General features: G+C 37.4%; 1 protein-coding gene across 1 annotated transcript; it reads left to right on the top strand.

Moving 5' to 3' along the window:
* The first annotated feature begins 448 nt into the window (after window positions 1–448).
* Window positions 449–11,674, top strand: LOC143884748 (mannose-6-phosphate isomerase 2-like). The gene is made up of 5 exons (XM_077388506.1): window positions 449–912; window positions 1,925–2,092; window positions 6,284–6,496; window positions 6,967–7,233; window positions 11,167–11,674. Exons 1-5 carry the CDS (start codon window positions 631–633, stop codon window positions 11,506–11,508), a joined length of 1,272 nt encoding a protein of 423 aa, XP_077244621.1. The 5' UTR covers window positions 449–630; the 3' UTR covers window positions 11,509–11,674.
* Window positions 11,675–11,881: the final 207 nt, after the last annotated feature.

Genomic DNA, 11,881 nt, shown 5'->3' with positions numbered 1-11,881 from the left:
GGTTAATATTATTCTACGAAGATGATCTACTGGCCAACAATTGAACGGTTCGGATCACCCTTTGAAGTGGGCCCACCAACACTTTTCAAAAAATATAGGAAAAATATAATGGACTAACGCACACACACCTTATAAAATCTAATGAGATGAGAACCCAAAAAAGGTAATACAAAATGAGAAACTATCTAGTGGAGGGCCGTGCATGCGCGTGCAGTTCCCAAAAACAGTGGGTCCCACCTTTTTTGCGTGATCCAAACCATTCATTTGTTGGGCGGACTACGCAGAAAATCTTCTCTATCGGATCATCCTAACCGTCCGATATCTGGAGTTTTAAAATGGATGGCACAGTATAAATTCTCCCCACAAAATACTCGAAGACGAGAAATTGGAGGAGCCGATGCTAAAGTGAGCCGAAAGCCAAACACTCATTTTCCCCATTTTCCCCAAACACCACCCCCTTTTCACTCTCCCTTCCATAGTCTCTCTCTCAATGAACTTCCTTTCCCTCTTTCCGTTTCAAAAACAGGAAACAAACACAGCTTTCATGGTGTACGATAAAACCCCCCTCTCCAAAACCCTATTCCCTCTCTACATTCTATTCTTCTCTATCTCCTTCTCTTAAACCTCTCGATGGAGCCTCTGAGACTGCGATGCTCTGTTCAAAACTACGATTGGGGGAAAATTGGGGATGAATCTCACGTTGCTCGTTTGTTTTCGATGAACTCTAAATCTGAAATTGAGGCCGAAAAACCCTACGCCGAGTTTTGGATGGGGACTCACGAGTCAGGACCCTCGTTCGTTTTACAAGGCGATGAGTCTCGGACTCTTAAGTCTTGGATTTTGGAAAATCCTGACTCGCTTGGTGAGAGGGTTTTGGAGGGGTGGGGTGGAGATCTCCCTTTCTTGTTTAAGGTATATATGATTTCACTTTATTTTCTTCTTGTTTTTTTTTTCGCCTTTTTGATGGAATTTATTTGTTTTTTTTTTTCATTCCTTTTGTTATATTTTAGCAGATAAGTTAGCAAAAGATGGCGTATCGCAGCAGGCTTTAGAACTCTATGATTTTCTCCCGCCCTAATTGTATTACTATAGTCTGTTTTTATTTTTCTGTGCTGTAAGGGGGACACCCTCAGTCTTCTTTTAATATACTTGCTACCATTCAAAAAAAAAAATAGTGCTTGATATTTTTCACTCAATTTTCAGGATTTGAGTGTCCTTTTTCATATGGGTTTCTGTTGTTTTAGTGGAATTCAGAGGTCTCTATTAATTATTCTGTGTCTGGCTTGTAGATTTTGTGGCTAGGAACACGCTCTTCCTCTTTTCTGTTTATTTTAATGGCAGAATTCAGAGCTTTTTCTCTTCTTTTGTTGGCTTTTGGTGTGATATTCTGTTTGAGAGAAACCCAATATCTTTTTTTCCTTTTTTTGCTATTTTTCCTTCTCTCTGTTTGGGCATGCATGTGTAAAATTGTTACTGGGAATTGCCTAAGAACCAACAACGCTGGGCAGATTGTTTTTTTTTACAGAATTCAGCGTCATTTGTTATTCCAAAAGATTTTTCTTTTCTCTCCTGGAAAACCTTTTCTTATTTTGTTATTATTTCTTTGCAAATTTTCTTTACTTATTTTTTAGGTGCTTAGGATTATTGTTTGTGGCTTCTGATGATTTTGATGTCTTTTTCTTGTGCCTTGTGATTTCATCCTGTGATGGAGGATTTTTTCTTCTTTTGACCCCTTTCTATTAGGGTGAATTTATGTGCTTTTTAGTTTCTATGTGTGAACGTGTGTGTGAAGAATTACCCAATATCTAGCAGTATGAAGAATTGTTCAATAAACAACAGGCTTGGGCACTTTACTCTCCAATGTTCATTTATTGTTGTATTTTATGTTTCCTTTGCGAGCTTGAGTTGTGGCTATTGGTGCTAGGTTCTTTCCGTGGCAAAAGCTTTATCTATTCAGGCTCATCCAGACAAGGAATTGGCTCAATTTCTGCATAAGTCTCACCCAACTATATACAAGGACTCCAACCATAAGCCTGAGATGACTGTGGCCCTTACAAAGTTTGAGGCCTTGTGTGGGTTCGTCAGTCTTGAGGTAATGTACTCTTCTTACTTTGGATTCTTTTATGGCTGGATGTCTTAGTTGCTTCTGTCTGTAGCACTATGCTGAGGCAAATAATAGAGTTTCCTGAAGCAGACCTATAAAATCATGTTTTAGTTGCTTCTGTAGCACTATAATGAGGCAAATAATAGAGTACCTTGATGGACTTATGATATTGGTTTCTCTATGGAGTGAATTTTGTAGCTGAAAATAATGTGAAGTGGATTTTCACTGGATAACTTATATTTTACAGGCTAATAAATGGATCAGTATTTTCATGGATAGAATCATTTTCACCAAATAATGTATACATAAAAGTATTGTCTCCAAAAATCCTACACAAATGAACTTATCGGGATTAGAAAACGAAGCTCCATAAGAATGATGACTAACGGTATACAAACAATGATAGATAATGGAATCTCTTTACACTCTTCACTGCATCAAAAGTCCCTGGATGATTCCATTGATGCCAGATTGGTGGTTTGTGGTGTTGAAGCAAGCATCTTGCTTGAAACCTGCAACAAAACATACGATTCTTGTATGGAACCATATACACTGCTCAATCAGATTGCATGAATATTGAATGCAATTCTAACCATTACAAGAGCAATTGGAATCTCCATTTAAATTGGCAGCTGGCCATCTCAGACAAAACATACTAATTAATTGAATGAGCTAGTTTGTGTGAACATCATCAGGACATGATTACTAGGCGGCAGAGCATATTAGTTGCTTTTCTGTTTATCATCATATTGTTTCTCAGTTGGTACGCTTGCTATTCAGGTTCAGGGTTTTTTTAATCATTTTTTCCTTTAGTCCTGCATATCGAGAGATTAATGTGACTTTTGAGCCTCAGAGTTTTGCTGCGTTCCTTCTTTTTGGAATGGTAGAAAATTTTCCATTAAAACTAAAGTTTTGAGGCGTTCTTGTTTCATTTATTTCCATGACATTAGAACAAGGTGCCAAATCGTTGAACAGAAAGTTCTATTGCATCAAGCCAGCCTCTCCACTGGTGCATGCTTGTTCACATGCTCCTCATCAGCATCTGCGTCCTGTATTTCACATTGACCGAAATTTATTTTTCTTTTATTTTGGTGGGATTTGAACGAGTTTTGAAATCTTAGAAGAGAAAGTTCTATTGCATCAGGTCGACCTCTCCAATAGTGCATCTTCTTTCTTATGAATCTTATTAGCTTTTGCACCCCTATATTGTACATCTAATTAGGTAGTATTAAACTCTATGCATGGGGTTTGCACTTCTGTATATGAAGAAACTGAACACTATGCAAAGAGGGTTACATAGTGTTTAATGCAAGTAGTATCGATCGGGATTTTCAAATTAAGAAAAGATCTGCTTTGCTCCAATATTCTGATTCAGACAATCACAATATGATGAATGCAATCATGGTCCTGAATTAGAAAGGTATTGGGTAAGGTTGCAATGATTTTGGTAGTTTGTTGGATGTGTTCTGACCCCTGCTATTTATCATTGAGGCAAGAAGAGAGCACCGGTGTATGTGTGCTTTATCCAACTCTTTTTACACATCACTTGTTCTTGCACATCTAACGGATGAAAAGGTGGTTGACACAACACGCGAACTTAATATGAAATATCATGAATAAGATAATGTGCCTCTTGATGATTCAATTTCATACTAGAAACTTGTGGGCAGTTTAGTTTACTTGACAATGACTAGACCAGATATTGCATACTCTTCAGACAGTGTACCAATTTGTTTCTTCTCATGGAAATACTCACCTCACAGTTGTGCATAGATATATCTTATACTTATGGGGAACAATGTGTTAGGGAAGAACCGAAGAAGTGCTGGAGTTGTCAATAGGAAATTGATAGGACTAAGAGTTTACGCTGAACTTTGCCTTTTATTGGATATAGGATAAAAGAAAATTCTAAAAGTATCCCTGGGCATCACAGTATCAGAATTGGAATTTTGGAAATAAGGACACATTGAGCATTTTCTCATTACCAAATGCCTCAACTATATTTTTAATTGTTGTAGGACATGTTACCGAGGCATTGCATTGGATGGATTGAATGGCACAAGTACATCACACATACACTGTTTTACTCTTCGATTGAAATGTCTAACAGACACTACGACAGCCACTTTGAAGTGTCTGTTTATCATGCTTGCTGGAAAACTTGTCCGGGGAGGTGAAGCTGATGTTACATCACCTATATGTTATCAATACAATGCAAAACGATCAATTTCCCCTTAATGATATATAATGAAATCTCTTAACTGTTTCTCTATCACTCCAGTTTGGTAACTGATTGAATCCAAATTTATGACCAGACGGGTACTCGGGTCAACTCATTTTAGGAAGGAAAACTTGTTATATAAGTATAATTTTTTCACATATCATATCACGCTTTAATCATCTTAAATATGCATAAATTACCGTTATTCAAGAAACATGGGTCCCTTGAATACAATCAATCATCCCTCATAGCATTTCTTGGCACTGTTTTGTGTTTTCTAGCTCTTTTCAGGGTATGCTTTTATCTTTCAATGATGTTCCATTCCAAGTAAATTTTGGACACCTCTTATCCTATGATACCCAGTTACAGATATGGATGCAGATACAGACATGGCCATGGGAACAGTGGCACGACTCAATATTGTCTAAATTTTAGGACACAGATATAAATATGAGTATCCCATGCCATGAGATAAGACACAGGAGATCATTAATCAAAATATCATAAAACTTACTAGATGATGAAATTAATAATAAATTTAAAATGACACTTTTATGGCTCACTCAAATACATAATTGCAAGCAAAAACATTGTAGTTAATTCGAATATATAGGCATATGTTTGAAACAAGACAATTATTTGATCAACAAAAGTATTCATGAAGTATCCAGGGATCATGTCTTGTTGGACATAGTATGTTGAGCCTCTAGAAGTATCCAGGTATCATAGCTCTTGTTGAAATGGTGATGTATAATCACCTTCTTCCTTTTGTATTTCTTTTGTTTCTTGGTTCTTTCATGGAGTGGGTCCCACCTGGTCTTTTAATTGGGATGTATTTGTATATAAAAGCAAGAAAGGGCTGTAAAGATGGGTTAAGAGAACTTGAGAGGCTTTGAGAAAGAGAAGAGAGGAAAAATCTAGGGCAAGGAAAGAGGGGTTTTCTCTTGGGGCTTTAGGAGGCCTTTTTTGGGGAAGCAAAAGCAAGGCTCTCTACTTGGTTATTCAAGGTGTTGAGAAGAGTAGAGGAGGAGAAAGTCTAGGGCAAGAAGGGGGGTTTCTCTTGAGGCTCTAGGAGGGCTTTTGTGGTGAAGCAAAAGCAAGTTTCTCTATTTGGTTACTCAAGGTGTTAAGAAGAGAAGAGGAGAAACGTTTAGATAAAAAAGAGGGTTTTCTCTTAGGCTCTTGGAAGGCTTTTTGTGGTGAAGGAAAAAGGGTTTTCCCCTCTTCTTCTTGTTTACTCAAGATGTGTTCTTCTTCCATTGTTCTTCTTCTCTATAGAGTTTTCTTCATTGCAATAGAAGCATTGTATTGGAGGGTTTTCCTCATACTCGGTGTAGAGATTTGATGGTTGCTTTGGGTTGCATAGAAGGTTGGAGAGAAGGGTTTTATCGGTGGATTTTACCCGTGGAGGTAACATTGTACTATTGGTTCTAAATAGTGGATTTTTGTGTTGCCTTGTCCGTGGAGTTAGCCCATTGTAGTGAACCACGTATATTCTTGTCTTCTTGTGGTTGCTTGTGATTTGCTCCCTTTTGTGGTTGTAGTTTTGTTGGTATATATTTTCTCCATCTTGTAGTGCAAGATCTCCGTGTGTTCGCCACTTCGCCGGTGGTAGATTGGCGGGTGTTATTGGCGGCGGGTTCTTGCCGCAACAGCTCTTATCTTGTCCCACTTCTGCATATAGTTTCAAACTCTTGCTTTTCTTCATGAACCCATTTTCTTGGGTTTTTTTATTCGTTCTTCTTTTCAATGCATCTATTTTCCTGTACTTGTGATGGATCTTGATGACAGTGGCTTGTTGACAGTACTACATGGCATTGTGAATTATTTTCCTTTTATGTAGTAGTTGAATAAAATTGCATGATGCAACCTTAGTAGAACATTTTAATTTAAAACAGAATAGCTGATGGATTTGGTTAACTATTTATTATATTGCTGAGAATTGCTATATCTTGCAGGAGCTCAAGGGTGTGCTAGGTAGTGTTCCAGAGATTGTAGAACTGGTTAATAATGTGGATGTGGACCATGTGCTAAATATCAAAGAGCAAGATGGAGGGGAGAAAGTAAAAACCTATCTTCAGTCAATGTTTACCCAACTTATGTCGGCAAGTAAGGACAACGTTTCAGAAATGCTATTCAAAATGAAAAGCCGCTTGAGCGTGGATAATAAGGTAATCCATAAGTATTTGTCTCCTGTTTTGTAAAAAAATTGTTGAAACTGTTTAATTTTTAAGGTCAAGGGGATTCTTGCGGTGGTGTACCATGGTACCTGCTTAGAGAATCCGATTCTGGTTGGAATAAATAATTTTATAACAAACATTAATTTTTTTCCTATGCACATGATTATATATCATTTCCTATTGCATATCGCCAAATGTGGAGGAATGCTTCAATAGGGTGTGGCCTCATTGTAATGCAATGTGGGGTGCCAGCTGCTGGATAATGGTGCCCTCCTTTTAATTGATCTGAACCATCCACTTGATAGGCCTTGCTCTGGATCTCCTATTACACAAACATAATCGCTGTTAATCCAGAAATAGAATCAATCAATTCATTTACACAAAACATTGAAGACCTATTCTTTGAAAGGTTTTGCGTGCTATTTTTTGCTGGGAATTATGACATGTATTGTGATTATCAGGTGAGGTTGTTGACAGGAAAGGAACAGCTGGTATTACGGCTAGAGAAGCAATATCCAGGTGATGTTGGAGTCATATCAGCCTTCTTTCTCAACTATGTGAAACTCAACCCTGGCGAAGCAATGTACCTTGAAGCAAACGAACCGCATGCATACATCTATGGTGAGTGCATTGAATGCATGGCTACCTCAGATAATGTTGTGCGTGCCGGCCTCACCCCCAAGTACCGGGATGTCCAAACTCTTTGTTCCATGCTGACCTACAAACAGGTAAATATCATTTTTAGCTTCCTAATTTTTATAGCCTTTCGTGTTTAGTGCATTATGTTGTCTATCAATGTTTGCACTCTTGTACATTTTTAAAAAAAAAAAACCAATCTATCCTTCCAAATATGAAAGAATGACTGTATACCTCTGATGGTTAGTAAGTCTTCTTACTTCGTAACCTTAAAAAGAATGATTTATGCATGGGCGCCCTTGCATAAAGAGCCGGAAAAGGGCCCTTGATTGGATCTACGTCATTAAGTGTAACTGATTTTACTTTTTCAATTGATTTTAAAAAGTAACCGAAAATGACGTGGATCCAATCAAGGGACCTTTTCTGGCTCTTTATGCAAGGGCGCCCTTGTCTCTATCATTCCTTCCATAAAAAAACACAAAATTTGCAAGTTACAATTCTATGTTAGCTTCTCTGAGTTTTCCGTAGGAGGATGTCCCTTCCATTGGATATGGTAGCCGCTAATTGTTTTGCCTCAAGACCTTGTTATGTTCTCTTTGAGCAATGCTGGATCTTTTCTTTCGGCTTTTTTCGGAATAAGCATTTGAATTTCAACGTCATTGATTGATTTGTTGATATTAATAATGTTGAAAGTAAGATCCACATTATACCATTTTGGCAACTCCATATGAATTTTTATTGCTTTTTAGAAGATCTGACATGGATGATCATCTACCATTTGAGTTTATTGTAGTCACGACTTGATATTCTTTTACTTTGTTGTAGTCCTCACTTGAGATTGCTGACCTCAGTCTTCATTCGTACTTACAATTGTACGCCATGCGTATGCTCAGTCAAGGGTGATGAAGATTGAGGTTGCATCATACACCAAATCCCACAAACAAAAAATGATTCAAGATGTAAAGAAGGAAACTCAAGTGGAGCTGGAGCATACTTATGAAGAATATGATGATGTCATAAGTCAACCCTATTCATGTCATTTGGGCTAATACTTAGTAGTTATGGTCATTATTGTTTTAGATGTTTTTTAATGAATTTAAATGGGGCTTAGGAGTTAGGAGTGACTTCAGGTTGGTTTAAGTCTAAATATCAACAGAAACATTGATAGTATTTTTAGGTTCAGTTTTTTCCAATTCAGAGCTGGACTTTTCTTTATAGTTCTGTTTAGGAGTCTAAGTCTAAGAAAGGGTTTCTTTAAGGTTTCAACAGTGACTTTTTCTTTATAATTCTATATTTAGGAGTCTCAAGTCTAAGAAAGAGTTTCTTTAAGGTTTCAATGGTTGAGATTAAAAGAGGATGAATGGCTAGGATTTTGTAGCATTGTTCATGATTGATTTGCATAAGGTGTCACTATCTTCACCATAATTTTCTTGTATAGTATAAGGATCTGGTTTGAATTTCACTATGATGATCTCAAATCTTTACTTTTCCATAGTCCGATTTACCAAACTATTATAAGCAATTCATGTATGGGAAAGAACTGAGTCATTGTTTAATTTGATCCTTGACGGTAGTCCTTAGAAGGTAGCCAATGCTTCAATTCACCACTTTGATTTAGGCCGTCCACCTTCAGATGACAGGCATTAGTGAGTTTGTGGTTGGGTGCCCATGTGTTCAACTAACGATCTGGTTCATGAACATCGTATATTTGATGTGGTTATCTTTGACACTCCATGTACATACAATATTTTTTGAAGAAAAGATTTGTGATTTATGATGTGCCTATGGTCTTCTTATAAGCTAATAGGTATGCCATCTTGAAAAATGATTAACCACCGCAAAACATGAGTCGGCCCTTATTGAGTTCATGGCAAACCCAATATGAACTATATAGAAATATCCTCCTATGGTGTCAGATTCTGGTGTTTTATGAATATTCTTTTGAAACTTGACATTTCTGGCATCTTTGAGATGCAAGTGTGAAATGAAACATCCGATCCATATCTAATTATCCTACACATACTTCCTTAACCTGCGCTATGAGATGAAAGGGTTTGGAGAAGGGAGACAACGAACATGGAGTTTAGAAATGGGGAAGGTTCTCTCACTCGCAAGGAAACAAAGTAGCATGGGTCGTAGACCGACCACAGTTCGTCAGGGTCTTCGAATCATGTGAAGGTTTACTAGTTTAGTTCATGGTTTTAAATTTCGGTTTCGGCTAAAATTTCGGACTTATCTGAAACCGAAATTTCGGGCAAAATTTGGTATTGCCGCACAAAATCCCGTTTTTTTAGGACGAAATTTCAATCGAAATTCTTAAACGGAATAAAAAAGTATTATTTTATTCGGAAATTTCGACGAAATTACTGAAATTTACAAAATTTCGGAAATTTCAGGAATTTCGGTTTCGGTACCATTTCGTTTCATTCCGGATTTCGGTCGAAATTTAAAACCATGGTTTAGTTCTTGGGTTTTTAGGTGCACTCTCGACTGGTAGGCTAACTGTACACTTGGGCTATAGTGGGATACTCAAATTGTAAAATATCATCTTTTGAGATTGGACGCATCTGATCTCATTGTTTATATTTTCATTATTTTCCCATAGACAACTGCCTGCGGCTACCCAGCCCATAAATCTTGCAAACCGACAAGTATATCTTGTGCCGCCTTTATTTTTTGGTCGCGCTGATATCAGCTCCCTAAACTAGATCTGATTGCTCCAGCTATAAGAGTAGCAATCCAAATTCTCCATTACATAATACTTCTAAAAGGCAAAATGTTGAACTCCAAACCTTCTGTTGGGAAAGTTGCCTTATTTCCCACCCATTGTGGGTTACTTGGGTGGGAAGGCAAGAGGCATAGAATATAAATTGCCTTTTGGGTTTTTTATAAAACCCTAGTATAGAGAGAAAGGGTTTTTCCTCTCTTAGAGTGTGGCAAGAGAGTGTTGGGGTGTGTCAGCTGCTTCAAAAGGGGAGAGAAAAAGAGAGAGAAAGAGAAGTAGAGGAAAATAGAGAAGGAGAAGAAGAAAAGGGTTTATTCTTTGGGTTTCTTCTTGGGCTCTTCTTGGGATTTCTTCTTGGGTTCTCTTGGGATTTTCTCTTGTGGGTTTCTCTTGGGTTACTCTTGTACGGTCTTGAGTTTGAGAGAGCAAGGAAAGGGTTGCGAGTTTGTGGGTTTGAGATTAATCCATTGTAATCCTTTTATTTTGTTTCTCTCATAGTGGAAGATCGTGTTTCTCGCCCGTGGAGTAGGCTTTGCCGAACCACATAAAATCTTGCTGTTCATCTTGTGGCTTGCTTGTGTTTATTTTATTTTTCCGTTTAATTTGTGCACGATCGGATTGGATTTGCCCGGCAGATTTTCTCAACTCCTTCTATTTTGATTTGTTCGCAGTTAGACCTTTTTCTAAACTTCTAGTCCTAAAAAATCACTTATCAATCCCCAGAAACTATATTATTGATTTTAGAAAGAGGTTCCAAAATGGAATCATACAAAATTAGTAACTTGCAAGCTAGGGATTCAACCCCCCGATGGTCTCGATAAGAGGAACACAATAACCTTCAGAAATGACTGAAGGTTATTCGGAGTACCGAAGATTTGTTTTAACAGCTAGACCTGATTTTTCCTTGATTCGGACAGCTACAAAAGACCACCAGTTTTGTCAACTGTGACTGTATTGTGAACTATATTAAATGTAAAATCAGAATCATACCTGCTCTTTGTTCTTTCTGTCAAAACCCTAAATCCTAGGACTCTGGACATGTTTATGTGAACCAAATATTTTGCCGAAGTTAGGGAATAGTCTTCTTAACAATTAAAACCTTTAGATTGTTATTGAAAGGTGGGAGAGACATCTCTCCTATTCAGTTGAAGGGAAACTCCAATGATGGATTAGCATTTTTAGTTTTAAACAGTGTTCCATACAAAATAGCATTCACAAAGGGCATATATTAGCTACATTGCTCCTCTGGGTCAGTTAGAATATTTTTTTTAAAGGTTTACTACATGTAAAATTCATGCAGGGGTTTCCTGAGATTTTACCGGGGATTCCCTTGAACCCATACACGACAAGGTACAAGCCGCCATTCGATGAGTTTGAAGTTGACTGTTGCTGTCTCCCCAAAGGAGCATCCATGGTGTTCTCTGCAATCCCAGGGCCATCTATTTTCATTATTATATCTGGAGAAGGTTCTATTTTAACAGGCTCAATGGAAGAAGAAAAGATTACGGAGGGTGATGTTTTTTTCGTCCCTGCCAAGACCGAGATTAGCCTGACTGCTTCCTCTAGAGATGATAATAGTTCTGCTACTGCTGGAGCATTGCAACTCTACAGAGCTGGGGTAAACAGCAAGTACTTTGAGTAAGTATTAAATGGAGAGATGTCACCAAAGGCTCTCTAGATGTAAATCAGTTATAGAGAATGTTTGTATGTTATATATGTATAATGTTCTCTTCTTTTTGTAACATTAGCAACATTTACAGTTGGTTAGTATAAATATATAGAGCTTGAAGAAAAATTAGAGACAATAAGGTCCATGTTTCTTCATTTTACATTCCTTTTTCTTGTTTGTTTTTGTTCATTCCTCTCTGATTACTCCCATTCTGGTTTGCATTTTACGTTCCTTTTCCTTGTTTGTTTTTGTTCATTCCTTACTGATTACTCCTATTCTGGCATCCATCTATATTTTTTTGTTCATTCCTGTCTGGTTACATTAGTTTTAATAGGTTCTTTTTAAC

This window comes from Tasmannia lanceolata, unplaced genomic scaffold (genome assembly GCF_043159265.1).
Source record: "Tasmannia lanceolata isolate RefF3 unplaced genomic scaffold, GAP_Taslan_0.1 ptg000008l, whole genome shotgun sequence".
Lineage (NCBI taxonomy): Eukaryota > Viridiplantae > Streptophyta > Magnoliopsida > Canellales > Winteraceae > Tasmannia > Tasmannia lanceolata.
The sequence above is the reverse complement of the archived record's forward strand: the minus strand, read 5'-3'. Positions and strand labels throughout refer to the sequence as shown.